General features: G+C 41.1%; 1 protein-coding gene across 1 annotated transcript in view; it reads right to left on the bottom strand.

Moving 5' to 3' along the window:
- The window catches only part of adgra1b (adhesion G protein-coupled receptor A1b), a 134336-nt gene extending 118475 nt beyond the window's left edge, over positions 1-15861 (bottom strand). Inside the window, exons 1-2 of the mRNA XM_026310056.1 lie at positions 15147-15861; positions 5433-5504 (exon numbers count right to left, since the gene is read on the bottom strand). Of these exons, the coding sequence (XP_026165841.1) occupies positions 5433-5504; positions 15147-15364 (290 nt within the window). The 5' untranslated portion in view covers positions 15365-15861. The remainder of the gene's footprint in view (positions 1-5432; positions 5505-15146) is intronic.
- Between the last annotated feature and the right edge of the window lie 2187 nt (positions 15862-18048).

Raw genomic sequence — 18048 nt, 5'->3', positions numbered from 1 at the left:
AGAACAATTAAGGCCTGAACTAGAAGACCTAAGAGTTGTGACAGGCACACACTGAAGGAGTAAGTGGGAGAAGAAGAGCTGTGATTCCCTGCCACTTAAACATCTCCACTGTCTGCACCCAGTTGGGGATATGATTAAATGTTTCTCAAACACCACTGGAGTACAATTTATTCCTGGTGGGTGGATGAGCAGTGCTTATGGGATATTTACTGTGATTTTCTCAGATCGCTTATGTAGAGACACCTACACTCAAAATTAAAACAGTCACATGAAACCAACTGAAGCTATCTTACAGCGGAATTTGAAAAATCTCTAAGTAACCCTGAACTGTGAAGATGCTTTCTTTGTTAACAGCTCTGCAGCTATCCCATTCTGGAGCTACTGCTCTCATCAGTCTCATCAGAACAAAGCAAAAGGTCAAGAAGAGTGTGAAGCAAATTCTTCTAAGAGATTTTTAATGCGAAACCTCCTGCTCTCTTTTTTTAAATAGCGTAGCACAACAAAAGAAGAAACAGCTCAATACTCTCAAACCATAATTAGATATCATACTTTTCTATTAAATTATGATTTAGTTTACAGCATCCGTCTACTAGTGTCTTTTTTTAAACTGTGGGAGACAATCTGTGATTTACAGCATGGAGAAGTGAACGGAGGGTGAAACAGAGGAGGAATCTCTCTTTCCAAACTTGGTCAGTAAATTAGTCACACCCATGGTGCTCACATGTTTCACCTCAACTGTCTCCTGTAGAATAACAAAAAAAACCATTCACATTTCAACACTTCGCTTTGATCCATTTAAGGCTCCATTTTACCTCATGTCCTCTCTTAGGTAAGCAGAAAAAAAACAGTTATGCTTTTATGCGATTAAGGAAAATCTGGAAAATGTAGGCTACCACCACAACAGAAAACTGCTCTCACACCAATATCACTGCAAAGCATGCACATGAAGCAGAACACAAATTTAAAATGGACCATGACTTCATTACACTATTATTATAGATTCATTATGAACTGATTGAAAGAAAAGGTAGCTGTCGTCAGTGTTAGTCAGAATTTATTGTGTTCAAGCTGATTAATTTATTGGATCGGATGAATGAGGGGTTTCATAATTTTGGAGAGAGACATTTTTCATATTTAATTTGCATTTTTATAATGAAATTGCTTAATTAGGAGCACTCTATTTTTTACATTGACATTATGGAATAAGAATATTGGCAGAGTGACATACTGACATGCGTTTAAAACTTCGATTGAGTGGCCTTCTGCTTTAATCAAATATTATTGATCCACAGAGTCAATAATACTGTCATTGCTTGCTGTCCATGTTAATAACCTCTGACCTTTGGCCAACTGAGTGTAACCCCAGTGTTAGTTTCGTCTAAGACCATGTGACCTTGTCACACCTGCACCAGCTCTCAGAGTCTGGCCTTCACTGTCAGCACTGTCAGACATTCTTATTCACAACCATCCAGAAGAGGTGTCCTCGAGTTCTGCTACACCCTCATCAATTGCCTTCCGAGCAGCCACATTCACAAGGAAGACTGGTGGAAACAACAGGAGTCGCTAAACTTTTTAAAGGATGCCTGCTCACACCTTTGACATCTACTTCTCAGCTTGAGCAATTGCAGATGCCACTGTGAATTCTGATACTGTCTCTGCTCCGAGATGAGGTCCACTTAGTCTACTCAGCCTGCCTCCAAAATCCTCAGGCTAGACAAATAATGTTTGGTCAAATAGACCCGAAAAAAATAGACCCACTGCTCTCAATGAAAAAAACATTTAAGACAGTCTGCTAAGAATAAATCTGCGGTCACAGGCACCACCACTATAAAAAAAACCATTACTGTAAATATACTCTTCCTCTGAAGCATATAATACACAAGCTTATAGCCAATATGAGTGTTTATTTCAAGAGCAATGCAGCAATTTGCAAAGACAATTATTTCACTAATTCTGCATTCACTTTTTATATACTCTAAAGTTATTGTTAAATTGTCTGATACGAAAATCATGTTTAAACTTCTCATTTTTCATCCAACATGAAAAAGGTAAGTACAAGAAGGAACAGCAGCACTTTTTCCCAACAAACTCTATTCGTTTGACATGGTATGGTTGTGAATAAACAGTACTTGTACAGTATGTAGGTCTACTAAAACAGTATTATTTTGATTAGTGAAATGCATTTTCAATATAATTTGTGTACAAAAACATTATGATACCACAGTGTCAAACTTGATGCAGTATGAGAAGTGGAAGATATGCCAGCCTCATTCGTTTCACACAGAATCTTTACACACTGAGGGCTTCTGTGGTGGGAACCCATGACAAAACAGCAAAAGCCAGATTCGGTGTCCTGACCAGAGAACAGTGATGGGCTTTGTTCCTGCTTTGCTCCCATGGGACCTAGTTTGGCTGATGGTAATGGGCTTGTGTCCATATGTGGGGATTCAGGCCATCATCCAACATACAGGGAGCCTCCATTAAGAGGACACTATCTGGGTTAGAGAGGCAAATCACATTAAAAGTGTTTTCCTTGGGGGAATAATAAAGTTGCTGATGTGCTTTTGCACAGGGCATGAATGCTGTGATGACAATGTTAAGTATTAGGCTGGAGCACCTAGTGAGGTTTGGTTTGTTACAATGCTAAAACAACAACCTGGATGCAAGATTATCGAGGGCTGAAGATGGGGGGATGAAACTGCATTTTTGGCAATCAAAACACTGAAAAATTATAGTAAGAGTAAAAGGGCACTCCAGAGATTTGGCCCATGAAGGTCAGTTTAGTCATCACGAGAACCATTACTCTGCCTATGAAAACAGCTGTACAACGAATGTTGTGCCTGTGGAGGTTCCTAAAATCTAAGCTCAAGACTTCTCGCAACACAGAGCTTGTATTATAAACTGTGATCATGAGGTTTGAAAGATAGGGGCATTTAACAGGCAGGAAAGGTAATAACAAACATAAATCATTGGTGCCATAGTGGAAGCAGTCATTTCTGTACTTGGATTACAAGGTTTGTTAAAAAGTGTATCATCCAACATGATGAAGTAAGAATTTGTGACATTTTTGATAACTTGAGGAGAATAGTGCTGAATCTGACCTGCAGAAATGACAAGTTTACCTTGAGGTAACATTAAGTGTGCTGTGCATGCAAAACATCAGCAAGTTATTTAGCTGATATTCTATGAAGGATCAAGCGAAATTCATATTTTTGCAGTGCTGTTTTAAGTTCAGCTTTAAGGGCTTCTTCAGTTACAGCTGAATGTTCATGGTTTAGGTCTGATGGTTAAATACCTTCAATGTCAAGCTACTCGAGTGATGGGTCCCACAATCACAAGCCAAATGACCAAGTTGCATTATTAATGTGTTAATGTGGTCAGAAGAGGCTAGATCCTTAAATATTAAGTTAAATCTTTTTTAAGGCAATATTCTTCAAATTAGTTTTAATAGTGGGGCTGAGTCATATTAAATACACATATGTCTTCATTGCCCATTAAACAAGCTATTTAAAATGATTCAAAAAGGGGTGTGAAAGGAGTTGATAAGTGGATTACAATCTGGATTTAGACTTGATAAAAAGTTAGAAACCCTCAACTCTATCAGCAGGCTAAAACACAATTACTGTAAAAAAGCCATAGAATGGGCTTTGGACAGTGTCCACTGGAGCTACTACCAAAAATAATGGATGTCATTGTCAGTTTATTTACTGAGCCCAGCACTAATGGGCCATACTGATATCTCAACAACAATCAGATGGCAGGACATTTTGTACAGATATTCACTGTCTCCATAAGATGAACCCCATGGAATCTGTTGATAACCAAACTTTCTCTCTATAAGGTCAACATTTGTGGTCATACAGCTGCAGCTATACTGTTAAGTGCTAACAAACATGCTAATGGGCTATACTAAAATGGTGAATGTGGTAAACATGATAGCCCACCTGCTAAACACAAGCATGTTGGCATTATCAATGCGAAACATGTTTTATTTAGTTTAAACCGTAACTGTGTTTAAGTACAGCAGATAATGCATCTACATCATGGCTGCACACTTGTCTTAAAAATGAAGTAAATCATATTCACCTTATCTTCATGGCTAGAACCTACCAGTAGTAATTAAAAATATCTTGTGTAATTTGAATACACTGTTTTAATGAACTTTATTGCTGTGGAATCACTGTTTCCATTCCCAAAAGGTCTTATTGTTGTAGTGTACCGAGTCCACAGCTGCAGCAGGAGTGGTGCAAACACATTCACATGCGTTATTAAGCTTGTCAATCAGCTGCCAAATCACCCCAACCCTCAGATCCAGTCATCCAGCCAGCCGTGTAGGCGGGCAGTCAGTCGACCGGGCCAGACGAGGGAACAGCTGGCCGCCACTTTCAACTCACCGAGGCTACCTGGCTTGGCAGCAACTGCTAGTGACAGATATATCTCTGCCAAATGCCGCATGTGGCTAGACAGATGGACAGGCTGTACCCAGAGAGTGAGGTGAAGGAAGGGATCGGCCACGCAAACTGCAGTTTCAAGAGGTCAGCCACAACAAACCTTTGGCTGAGTGTCCTTAAAAGCCTCACAATCATCTCTTCATCACCCCAGTGGAGCTGGGGGGATGAGGGTGGAAAGGTTTAATGCTGCTAATAAGGCCCGGGGAGACAGGTGACATCATCCTGTAGATCGACTGGTGACACAGCCACCCAAAAATGAGCGGAAGAGGGGCAGAATTATTCCACTGACATTATTCCAGGATTATTTTAACAGTCAAGCAGTCAGGGAGAGAGGGGCCAGATTGATTATTTTAATATTTAAAGCAGTCGCTTGCGTGTGTATGTACTATGTGTGCCTCTACCTGTGAACCAGAGTGTGCGTGCATACATCTGAGAATGATTGACTGAAAAGGAGAGAGTTATCAAGTCAAACTCTGCGTGATTTCAGCACCCACTCTGATTTCCTCATCATGAGCCAATGTCAGTGTCACCATCAGGTAGAAAAGCAGTGATCACATGGCTGGATAGAGGTGAAAGCAATCAATAGTAGACTTCAGGGGGCAGGCAGGAAGCGCCACAGCAGCCATCTCAGCCCTCATCATCAGGCTGCACACATACAGCCCTCTGGGACATTGCATATGAGTCGAGATTCAGCTACATAGACTCAAACAGTCAGTCACAGTGTCAAAGCTTTCTGATCTTTGCATTAGGCCTTCATCTGACGCTATACATCATCCCTTGTAAAACATTTACTGTGGCAACTGAGGTTAAACATGAAGGTTGAAAACAGAAATACACTGGAAAGACTCAACAACATGGATCTCCTAATGCCCACGATGTCTCCCTATGCCCTTTCCATACTATAGACCAAGACCATGCACCTTAGCTATTAGGCCTCTGGGGAGGTCAAAACAGTTAAAAGACCTTAATTTAAGTACTCACAGTTTTTCCAGGGCAGCCAAGCCATGGAAGGAGCCATTCCTTAGCAGGGAGATCTTGTTGTTATTCAGGTTTCTGTTAAGAGGCAAAAGAAGATATGAGGGAGAGAAGATGAGGTGAGAATACAGAATGAGTGAAGGGAGGTACATTTGTAAATATCACAAAAATAGAGCTGGAGGAAATTACTTATTGAAATGGCTGATAAATTGTTTATCCTCCGACTGTCAATATGTTGGCAAGAGATAAGGATTTATGTCTGATGAGATTGCGGCTGTAAATTACTCATCCCGGCCACGTTTCTGTCTTGTTTATGGCTGCTTGTAGTTAAGATGGGTAATGATCCACTCTGTTCCTCCACTCCTCCATGTCAAAACAGAAGCTTAAGGAAATGCTGGTTCAGCACAACTCAATCATCCATTTCTCACATCACAACAGCTAATACGTCGATGAAACACACCGCAGGGATCTTAAAGTGATGAATTAATATTCACTCCTGATTCATCGCCTCCATTTTGATTATTTTGGTGACAGTTGTCACTATGTTTCCTTTTTGTAGATGAATTATGTCCGTGCTGAATGGCAAAATGGGAAAGTAAGTATATCTTCTTCAAGTGATATATTTGTATGACAAAAATTTTAAAAAAAGCAGTCTTCCAAGAGGACTGGCTGGCACACACACATCTTACTTGACACCCTAAGTCTTGCACACACTCTCCCTCAAACCTTCACAGAGTAAAAAAAAAAAAATACCAGTGTATAAACTCACAGACGTACATGAGATATATTATTTTATGTTGAGGTCTTTTTGTTGATAGTAATTATTCTCTAGTCCCTGCTACCTTAATCCTCACTACTTCTTACTTTAACCTTGAACCTAACCCCCAAAACTCTAAATCTTGTAGAAATGAGGAAAACATTTTAACTTAAAAAGAGATTTCGCTGATTGTCAATGTTTTATCAATGAATGTCAGTGAATTTTACTCTGTATTACTATGTGAAGAGCACTTTATAACAAAAAGACGTCACTTTGGTCACTCAGTGGACAATGGAAAAAAGCTGAATTTCAAGCAGACCAGCATGATGCCCGAAGCATTAAACAGTGACCAGCGGCATTTCATTACAGCATGGTGATATGTTAGACCACCTACGGCCCACTATAATATAGACTATTCTAGACACAGAATCACTGCTAGGGGAGCAGAGCTAAAGTGTGAACATCGAACAAATCACAGCAGAAAGAACTACATATTTGGTCACAAGAATGTATGAACTGTTTTTCTGCATAATTTACAAGCTTGCTTACTTATACTCTTGGGGGAAAGTACCTCCCTCTCTCTCTCTCTCTCTCTCTCTCCCTCTCTCTCCTGAGTGATAACAGTTGTCTTGGCAGGAAAAGCAGGATTGAAGACAGGAAGTGCCCTCTCACTGAAAGGCCAGGATGGACACAAACTTGTGTCAGCAGATTCATGTCAACATCCAAGACTGAATTTATATTTCTGCCCCAAAATCAACCTTTTGAGAAAAGCATGTCTCAATAAATTTCCAAATGAAACATTGTTACTTAAACAGAATGGGGGTAAAGGTGCACAACAAAGTCAGTAAAGCTTAAGACACACGCAATACACAGAGAAAATAGGTATAATAGTATTAGAAGAGATCATAGACTGTGCCTATCGGGCATTTTGCTGTTGCACACAGCTCAGTTTATAGTGGCAACTCTGTCAACAGTTGACTTCTTAATAGCTTGAGCTGATTTGTTTTAATACAAGACACCTGTAAATGGTGCATTGAATAGGCATATGATGCCGACCTGCAGGATTTAAAGCTAAAAGAGATTAAAGCTACTGTACATATGGCTATTTAAAGTATAATTGCTATTGGACCATCGCCCTTTTGGGCAGTGCTTTGTGAATGCTCAACTAAACACATATGAGCTTGTATAACTCAGTGTGTGATATTAAACTGCTTTTTTTTTTTTTTTCAACCAATCAATCAGAATACCTTAGCTGAATGGGTCTGGACTTTGTAGATTTACAGGCAGCCATTTAGGGAGGCAAAAGTGAGTAAGCAAAAATTCATATGGATTTTTATTATGGTTGATCCAGACATCAATATCTCACTGGGGTTCTGTCAGTTGGGCTACACCTTGACACAAAGCTCTCCAAGCGCAGAAAATTGCAGCAGATATAAGTCAGCATGGAGTCAGCGAGACATGGTGAGAAACTGCTTGGAAAACTAAACGGGTCAATTTTAGAATATTTCACACAGATTTATTGGAAAATAACCAAAGCCATCATAATGGTTTCAGTTTCAGAGGCCAAGTACAGTTTTTTCTTTCTATTCCTCACCCTTTACTCTAAACACTAACACCTTAAGTTCTAAGAAACCACAGCAGCTCCCCCCTCCACCCAATACACACACAGTATGGATAGAGTGAAGTGAAGGTAGTCAGCACTGAGATCATGGGATACCAATGGTGTCCCTGTGTTTTGTCCCATGTCTCTCTTCTCTTCCCCAGACCGTTACACCTCCCTCTGCGGACAGACGTCCCACTCGGGGACAGGCAGCCTGTGTTTGTGCAAACTCAAGCGTATCCTGTGCTGGGCTCTCCAGCGTGCATGTGTGTGAATCTGCCTGTCGACCCCTGCATGCCTATCTCAGGAATCTGCGTAACGTCCAGGAAATCACAGGAAAAACACAATTGAGTATTATGTAAACAGTTCATGACAAACTTCTGGAGCAACCACCCAGGTCTCTATTTACATTATCAATTATGTTCTTTGTAAATGAGTTGTTTTCAATGAGGGAGGGGTGCACTGACTTCGTATTGTCTCTGTGGGATGAAGCAAATGGTCTACGTCATTGCTAAATGTGTTCCACTGTGACCCACAGCCAGATGTGTTTAGTATATTTAGTAAATGCTGCACTTTCAAATTTTCCCTTACGGCATTGAGGACTTTGTGTGGGAATTTGGCATTTTGTGAGCTCAAAACTAAAAGGGTGATAGTGTTGTATCACTCAATCTTTCCACTTCCCATAGTATCAGATCAACATTTTTAAAACTCAAGAAAAAGTGGACTTTTATTAAAGGAATATGAAAACTCATCTTGTTTTTAAAGTTAGAAAAATCTCACTACAGCTGTCAATCAACCACTTAGTCATCAACAGGACATATGTGTTATTACTTTAATAAGCAGTAGACATTTGTTAGGGAAATGTTTTGGTCTTATAAGACAGTAAACTATTATACACTTTTCAGGGAGTGTTCTTGGGGAATTATAAGGGCTTCCCAGTGCCCTCTGTGCAGTTACAATAGACGCATTTCATTATTTTTTGACAATTTCAAGACAAAGTAATTAAGTGATTATTTAGCAATGAACATCATTTATAGCTGCAGGCCTAAATCTCATCATTTCAAAGTTACCGTAAGGTTTGCTGTGAGGATACATTAGGAGTGAGTATGTACAGTGAGCCAGATCCATATCAACAGGCGCTCTTCCTCTATGCCTCAGCTGGGAGATTTATGTGAGGTCCAGCTGAAAAGTCACCGTTCTAGAAACTAGCATACCCTGCACTGGAGATCTCCAGCTATATTATTACTGGAGAACAGAAACAAAAATAGCTTTGACGGCCACCATCCAACACACTAATCATGAGGACCAAGTGGAGTAAAGATCATAATGTGAACTATTACAAACATTTGGATCCACTGTGCTCAAGGTTTTTAGCCACATCTCTCCAAACAGCCAAACCCTGTTATTTTAGAGGATCAGGTTACTAGGCAGTGCTTACCATAATAACACACTTCATATCAACTAACATTGACCTTGGAGGGGAAACAGACATTGCATCAGGGATTACCTACAGATGCTCATATTAACAGTCTCACATGTTCTCTAGGTGACAATGCCTTAGACGCCACCCTTCTTAACACACTACACTGAAAAAAAGGGTATTAATTGTAGTGGTACACATAAAAGTGTTTTCACTTGATTTTAAAGGTGCAATATGCAAAAGGTGAAGGATTTAGCAGCATCTAGTGGTGCCCCAGGCGCCAGAGAGGGTATGGTGGCATCACCTTTAAAACAAAATGTGAGTCCCTTTCTAGAGCCAGTGGTTGGCTAGTCTCTCCTGAGCTACTTTAGAAGCATTGCAGTGCAACATGAAAGAAGACCAAATTGTTCTGCACTGGGACTAGAGGTTGAAGTAAACACAAAAAATACAGTGCAAAGGCTATACCTGTTGTCAGATCTAATTCTGCTCATCTCGTATCCAGGTTGTAGCAACAGGTTGTAAAGAGCTGCTCTCTCTGCTAACAAAAGATGTTAACAGGCCTCGCGTTAGGAAACACCAGGCAACATGGGCAAGCAGGTTTGCTAGTTTACTTTAAAGAAAAGGCAAACAGGGTTAACATGAGGCAAAGTCAGGACAGACAGGGAGAGAGGACTGGCAAGCAATCAAAGCTGAGTCAGAACAGATTAGACAAAAGGCAGATTCCAAATAAACTAGGTTGAAATATCCAAAACAGACCAGGTATGGCTGAAACACTAGAACCAGGAAGCACAATACAAGAAAAATGCATATACTGGTGGACTGGTAAGGAAATGAGGAGCAGGTGTGCAGGGTAGAGTCAGGTGATCAGGACCAGTGAAAGGTCCAGACACATCTAGAGGCTGGAGGGGAAATAACATTAGAAACACCAAAATACACAGGGCTGGGGCAGGAACTGTGATACGCCAACCCCTTTCCTGAAGAGGCATTAAGCTAGCATTTTGGTATTCTTCTTGACAAAATAATGGGCAATGGATATTTAACATTCTATGGGGAGCATACTGTATTTAAATACCCTTTTATAAGGATTTTTGTGAAAATGATTTTCCTAAATCATTATTTGGCTGGATGCGCAAGAGAATTTCACGTCTTCACCTACACATCATATCAAATAACATAACACTGACAACATATACGCTATGAGCTGACATATGTCGAGGCTTCTGTATATAGGCATAACACTGTGCCTGTACACACAGACAGGCACGCGAACACTGATAAAGTGCTGCCAAGACTCCTGTGAGACAGGCAGGGGAGCTAATACGCTTCCCACTGTGAACAGAAGCAGCACACATTGGGGTTTTAATCATCTTGTTTTACAGTGACTCAGAAAACAGGGAAAAGGCTACAGGCATCTAAATCTGCTGTCTCAAATTTATGACCCTTTAAGTAAGTTTAGTATTTACTCAGCAGTGTAGGGAGGAGGCAGGGATAGCAGAGCAGAGAAGTATTCTTGGCAAACACTGTATTTATCTTTACCTAATATTTTTAGATGGTCTGGGTTTCGACACATTCTTGGTTTTTTAAGGCTATAGCACAATTTACAGGCTTCTCTCTCCCGCAGTGGTCATGAACTCTGGATCAGTGAATCATAATTGTCTAAAACAAAACTGATCAGCTGTTCCTTCAAAGCATGTCACATTGGAATGGTGGTTATCAAACTTCTCAGGCAGCCGGTCTGAACGCCATTGGCAATGTACAATCTGAGTGATTTATAAATACATATACATAGAAGCATTAACCCTTTGCTGGTAAAGAGATCGATCAGTGTCTACTTATTAAGGAGAGTGGCAGTTTCTAACATTTAGCAATATTACAGCTTGGCCTTCATCTCATGTTCCTTGAACACACAGATAACACAAGGGCAAAAGTTCTTACTTCTAGCTATCGCAGAGGGGAAATGCATGGGATCTGAATGTATTACACCCTCTGTGTCCCAGACAACTAATACTGGAGAGTGCACTCATCTAAGGATGAACCTTTTTGCTTTTTTTAAACCTTCAGTATCAGTGAAGATAAGCATGAGAGAAGCCAAACGAGGGTCCAAGACAGAAAAGGGGATTGACATGACTCCGTGCAGCTTGAGACGTTGGATATGACATTCTTCATCAGGGTCACTTTGGTCATGTCACATTAAGATTAACAGTCAGCTCTCTATGTATACGTGTGACATATCATTTAAGGCTTTTACTCTCTGAACGTCTCGATGCTGTGCACGCTCCCAGGGTTTGTCGGTGAGGCAACGCACAGCAGAATATGGACAGGCTGTGGTGTGCATGCCAATGAAATATTTATGTAGAAGTACTCAGACCTTTGAAGAGGGGAGAGCACAAACAGCACCTCTTCAGATGAGAAAAAAGCCCCCAAGGAATACCAGCGAGGGAAAATAAGAGCAAGAGAGTGAAGAAAAAAGGAGAGAGGAGCATCCAAAATTATTTTTGGAGCAATACAAAAAATAAAATAAAATGACAGAACGTAGAAAGCCATTTTAGGAAAATAAGAATATAAACTATGCTCTCACATGCCACATTTGTAGATGAGGGTACACACAGATCAATATAAACCTCTGGGCCCCATTGCCATACTACAGAATAAAATCACAGACTGTCAACCTACAGCACAATATTTAAGATCCACCAGCTTTTCTACAGCCGTGCTTCCTGTGGTGTCTCATAGGACTTTCTTTACACCTTTAGTAGCTGATTAAAGCTGATAAATGAAAAAAAATGCATCTCTCCTGCAGCACTGCAACAATTAGGTAAACTAAAAAAATATCAAAATAATTGAGGGATTAAAGCTAACAATCATCAAATGACCATAATGTCAATGACTTCAACTAATACAAGTTTTTATCAAAAGATTAAATCCAAATCAGGTGTCAGTGTTTACATTGTTGTTTGTTTGTGGTACTAAATGGACTGTGATTGCAGCACAAGCTAATGCTCCTGACATTTTGTGGGTCTGTGACATTTACACTATTGTAAAAAAAAAAGGTAAAGTAAAGTCATTTTAAACCCCCACACACTGGGCTCCGCTCAGCAGGTAAGAATAAACAGTCAGAATAATATGCAAATACTATGTGACCCAGGTCTGGTTGCAACACAATAGCTCAGCAAGAGGGGAACACCAGCAGTTGTAATACAAACTTTATAACTTTGCAGTTATGTAAGTGCACAGCGTGTATTTTGTTGCATGCAGCTTCCAGCGGTGAAGAGGCTCCGAGGTGCAGTTACAATCAGCTGGGACTATGTGACAAGCACCTCCCCATCCAGACAATCATTCTGTAGCATCTCAGTCAGCATCACTCTCACCTATGAAGTGACTTCTTACTGAGCACTTCCCATACCCACTCTCCCAGCATCCTCTCTGTCACTCTGTCTATTACTCAGATGGCTCATTCACTGCCTCTCCATGCCTATCTCCCATCTTCGCTCCGTCCCCTTGTCTCTTGCACAATATGTCCCTCGCAGTCCATCGTCCTGTTACACCAGTGCCTGAGACAGGTGTCAGCTACAATCCCAGCTGCTGCTCTCTGCAAAGACACAGTGCCTCTGTTTCTCGGCCGGGTTGAAACGGTTACACCAGATAGGTCCCAAGGTCAACAGAGCTGTCAGGCCGAGCACTAAACTACTCAACCTCCCCCACCCCCCACCAGAACATGGAAGGTGTTAATCGGGGGCGCTGCACAACACACACACACATTTCATACACTTCATTTTCATCTCTCTTATTTGTGCTGATGATCTTTCATTTGCTTGTTAATTTTTTTTTTCTGCCATGTTATTGCAGGGTTTGCTCCTTATAAATGTTTTATAGCTACAGTAATAAAAGGTAAAAAGAAAAAAGCAATCGGATCTGGGTTAGTACCAGAAGGTGACACGCTGTGCTTTAGCTGTCATTAAGTAGATCATCATCCACATAAGGGAGGTGAGAACAGGAGAAAATCAAGAGAGCATGTGAGATGACATACAGGAGATCTCTCTGTCAGTCAACTGGGGGAGATCGGTATGTGCATACTTCCCTTGGTATATCTGTTTATTTGCACAGCACATCTAAACAAAAGGGAGAGCAGGGAGGCCATTTCAGCGTCACAAAGGTCACGTTTCCTAACGCAGGAAAACTACTTCCTGGCCAGCTACATCTTGGCTTTAGGATATCAGACTGACTGAGACTTATTTGTACTGGTCTAATTTAACACAGCATACACAGTATCTTATTTCTCAGGTGCACTGATATCTGTGAGAGCATCAGTGTCAGTTTGATACCTACTGTATGTTTTTAAGGAAGATGTCAAGTCTTAGTGTTATTTATGCATGTCGACCAATTTAAAAATCAAACTTCGTTACATGCTGCAACCTATAAAACATCACCACTTTGACGAATGCTGAAAACAAAACAAGGCCTTTAAGCAATCTCCACTTAAAGGAACAAAAGCACCGCTGCCTACACGGAAGCAAACACCACTCCAAATAAATTGCAGTAAGCAAAGTGCTACCATTAATCAACGATGCTCGTAGTTCAGAATGAGTGGTCGGCCGTAACTTGTCAAGGGCCTTTACATTTAGTATTTGCTTTTATGCTCTGAAGGCACACCTCAAGTTTCCAAGAATAAAACAGTCTATTAATCCAGCAGTCAATCTGAGCACCTGCAGAAAGAGAGCTGGAACGTGTGGGGAAAGTTATCAACCCCTCAACTGTTTGAAGTGCTATTTCATCTACAAGAGAGGCGCAGATGAATACTAAGGAAGGTTTCCCAACGTCCCCTGTATTGAAGTGCAAAATCTATGTTCGAATAACTTTGAAGGCGATGCAATATCCCTAAAGAGTGATGTTAAAGGTGAAAGATTTATGCAGATGTGGCAAGTACAACAACACAACACAGGTGAAGGCCTGAATGTGGCTTACAAAGGGACAGTGGTTCTAAAATGTGGGAAGCACAATGGAGAATAGTTTTCTTTGACACTGTTCAAATCAGGAATTGAGCACTAAGTTACAGTAGAAGGACTTTGCTGCTGACAACCATCTTGCAGCATGGCAGAAAATGATACAAATGATCTATTCATCGCTGGACTGTATGGAAACAAGCAGCGGGTTCCTCAATAGCAACGCACCATGAATATGTCCTTTTGAAGCTGCATCCTACAACACATAGTGTGAATATGTATGTGGATGGCTGTGTTTTGTTGTGATTCTTGTCTCTGAGCTTTCTGTAATCAGGTTTTCTTGTAAAAAGAATGAAATTACCTAATTAAATAAAAGTTATTATGCTCATTTTTTATCAATAAATCTGTGGATTTTTTGTTTAATGAATCCTAAGTTCTAATAGTACGAGGTGATACTATGCTTTCCGACATCTTTGTGTTTTCAAATCAAAGATTCCCTTTAGAAACAATAAATATCCACTTTTAAGTAGCTGGAATTAGAAAATAATCCAAATTTTGTTTTAACTAGTTTTCGATTCTATGGAATAATCTATTTTAAATACATTATTAATTGTCTACTGTAAAAGCCATCTATTTAGTGGTGCTTTATTTTGAAAGAGGCAGACAACACAAACATCTCCGTTTTTTTTCCAGTATTTCTATAATATCACTTTCTATGATTGAATCAGGGATGAGTTTACTGGTATACTATACTAAAATATGGTCTACTACTAAACATTGTGAAATCAATTTCTGACGCTCACTGCTCTTTCACCACACATTCAGGTCCCTAACTGGGATTTAAGGAGCTCTAGGGCCCCTTCGGAGACATCCAGGTTAGATCTGTGTCAACACTGAATGAAAATATCCTGAATGTGCTTAGGGACACGTGTTGGGGGGGCCCTTATATGCGTATATTTTGGGTGCTCTCAGCGTCAGTGTGTGAAACTGCCAAGTTACTCACAGGGAGACTGTCCTGTTGGGTAAGAAGCTGGGATGCAGCGTGTCCATGAGGTCCACATCATCACACACCACTTTGACTCGGACGTGCTGCCTGCTCAGCTCCTTGGATCTCTCAGCCGAGCAGTGACAGCTGTCAACGATCAGGTCCGGACAGTTTCTGTTGCTCAGACTCGACTCCCACAGCCCGACTATGACGCACAGCAAACTCAGCGCTCTCATGGTGGACCGAGACTGTTTAAAGTACACGCTTCTTTCAAGTCATGTCCTCCCTGCTTCTGTGACAAGTGTGGATCATTTGACGTTGTCTTCCGCTGCGATGGAGTAGTTCACAGCAAAGTGATCGAGCTGCAGCCCGAATCTCCTGCCCCGGCGCTCACCTGCTGCGTCCCCAACAGTTCTAAACTTTCACCTAACTTTAAGTTAAACTCAAGTTTAACATCGGTGGGTGGGAAACGATGAATCGTTGCTTTTTTCTTTCATTGTACGTTCTCCCACGCTGTCTCCTGTACTGTGCCATGCGTGGAGGAAACTTCCAGCGGCGCGCTCTCTGAGTCCAGATAAACTTCACGGCGACACATCCTCTGCAAGGGCTTGCATAAAGCGAGTAAATGTCTGTGGGGTAAATGTTTCCCTCAGGGCCCAGTTAAAATGCTTCCCCGTTTGGAGCTACTGCACGCAGTGCTGTCATTCACTCTCACCATGAACTTCTTGCACATTTGGACTTGTTGCGCATGTAGTGTCCAGAAAGTCCCTCCCCGCTGAGACCTGACAGGCTCCAGCGTGGGCTTCTGTACTTATCCCAGATAGCTACACGAGGACGCTGACAATAATTTAGTAAAGTCTTATTCCAGTAAATCACAACTGAGTAGATACTTTCCTTTATTCCTTTGGCATAACTGTGAATCTCTTAGGTAGCAAAATGCAAGTGTAGTCAGTCTTCTGGCCCAAACAGTAACAAGCAGATAAAACAATACTGACAATTAACCATTTCTCTACTGTTCCGTCTCCAGGGGCCCCTGCAGGTCCCTGGGCCCCGCTGTGTAATCTGCAGCAGAGTTGGCCACATGTGTGTCAGTAATAATTTCTGGAACACAAACATTTATGCTGCATGATGAGAAGTGTTGCTGTTTTATTCTGTTAATTTACTTACATTTTCTGGGGCCTGTACACAAAGTGAAAATGAGCTAAATCTTGACTCACTTCTGAATCACCAGAACACATTAGCTTAACTGTGTCCAGACTTCTCTTTTCCTTCTATCCTCCCATAAGTATATGTATAGGCTAATATAAATAATCAAACTGACATTTTGTGTTTTTAAAGTCTGAGAAAAAAAACAACATTGCAGTGTGTTAATTTGTCAGGATCCATGTTGCTCTGCTTTGAATAGCTGGAAGGAGAAGCTTCTTTACAGGGTCTTTAGAAGCAAAGGACTCATTTGTAAACCTGACATTCATTTAAATGATGCCAATAAGTGACAAATATGAGTTGGACACAATAACTTCATGGTGGGCTCACAGAAACAATTAATTACTTTCTACTTAACCTATATTAAAAAATGTTCTAAAAAAGTGTTTCAGTTGTTTTACAAATGTCTTCACAAAATGTATAGCTTTCATTAACACTGTTCTGTAAAGCCATTCCAACATAGCACTTGATGCCTCTTGACGCAATAAATAGTCAATGTGGATGAACAGTTTGGACAGCCCACACAATGTTTGCAGTGATGTCAATCATGTCTCTCAATGGTGGATCATCTGTACAGAGCGTTTGGCCCTAGGGAGGATGAAGCTGAGACAGCTGGCTGGTTGGGCTCCCCCTGGCTGGGGCGAGGTGCTTCCCATGTGCATATTGTATATGTGTGTGTGTGTGTGTGAGTGCACTGCACCCCAAGCCAAATTCCTTCCTCATTATCCACATTGTCTCCGACGCAGAGCACAAAGGAGGATTTGAGGCCGCTCCCACTGACCCTGCAAGCAGTTCCCTACTCCTCTGTCTGACAGACAAACATGGACACCAGTCTCCCTACAGGAGCATTCTGCACAAGGGCACGACACATCCCTCCCCTCTGTGCTCATCCACATATGGAGGACTTATTCTCTCCATATTGTGCTCCCACAGTGCCCTTTCGGACTGTCACTCACCCTTGTTTACACAGATGTATATTTATCACGTGCCTGTTAGTGCATAGGAGGATCTTTCCCCTGAGAAGAGAATAGGAAAGTCACCTGGTGTAGCTGACATCATATTTCAGGCCATCCATCTTTAATGGAGCCTGCAGAAACATTTCCTTGAATGCGAGCCACAGCTGTTCACCAAGCTACTTTATGCTCTTAATGGAAACCAGATCCATGCACATGTATTTGCACTATAAAGGTTTACTTTCTGGCAGGAACTGTATTTTCACACCAACAAAGCCTCTTGTATGGGATCACTAATCAGTACGAGCAGCATTATTTGAACTGTAAAATAGTTTACAGTTAAACCTTATCATTAAAGCAACTGCAGATCATGGAGTTAAAGACTCATTAGTGCACAATGGAGAGATGGAGTCAATAGTAGTGAAGCAATGCAAACAGTCTTCCTCTGCAGAGCATGTTCTCATGTTTTCCTCTTTCACGTTTGTGTTCACAGCTCTCCATTATTACCTTGTGACAGAGATGAATAGGCCATGGCCTGCAGCAATCACAGTCCTCACTAAATATTTACCTGCTCCACTTGAAGAGGCCAGGGTACAGCTAGATGACAGACTCTCATTATTACTCCATGACTTCTGGGATGAAAGCTCACAGCATTTTAACTTATTCTGATTTTATGGAGTTCCCACCATGTTGTTGATATACTGCAAAAGAAGGTAAGAGCTGTTGTTTTGGCCTTTAGCAAGTCTGACAGGTCTTATTTTTTT

This window comes from Mastacembelus armatus, chromosome 15 (assembly GCF_900324485.2).
Source record: "Mastacembelus armatus chromosome 15, fMasArm1.2, whole genome shotgun sequence".
NCBI lineage: Eukaryota > Metazoa > Chordata > Actinopteri > Synbranchiformes > Mastacembelidae > Mastacembelus > Mastacembelus armatus.
The sequence above is the reverse complement of the archived record's forward strand: the minus strand, read 5'-3'. Positions and strand labels throughout refer to the sequence as shown.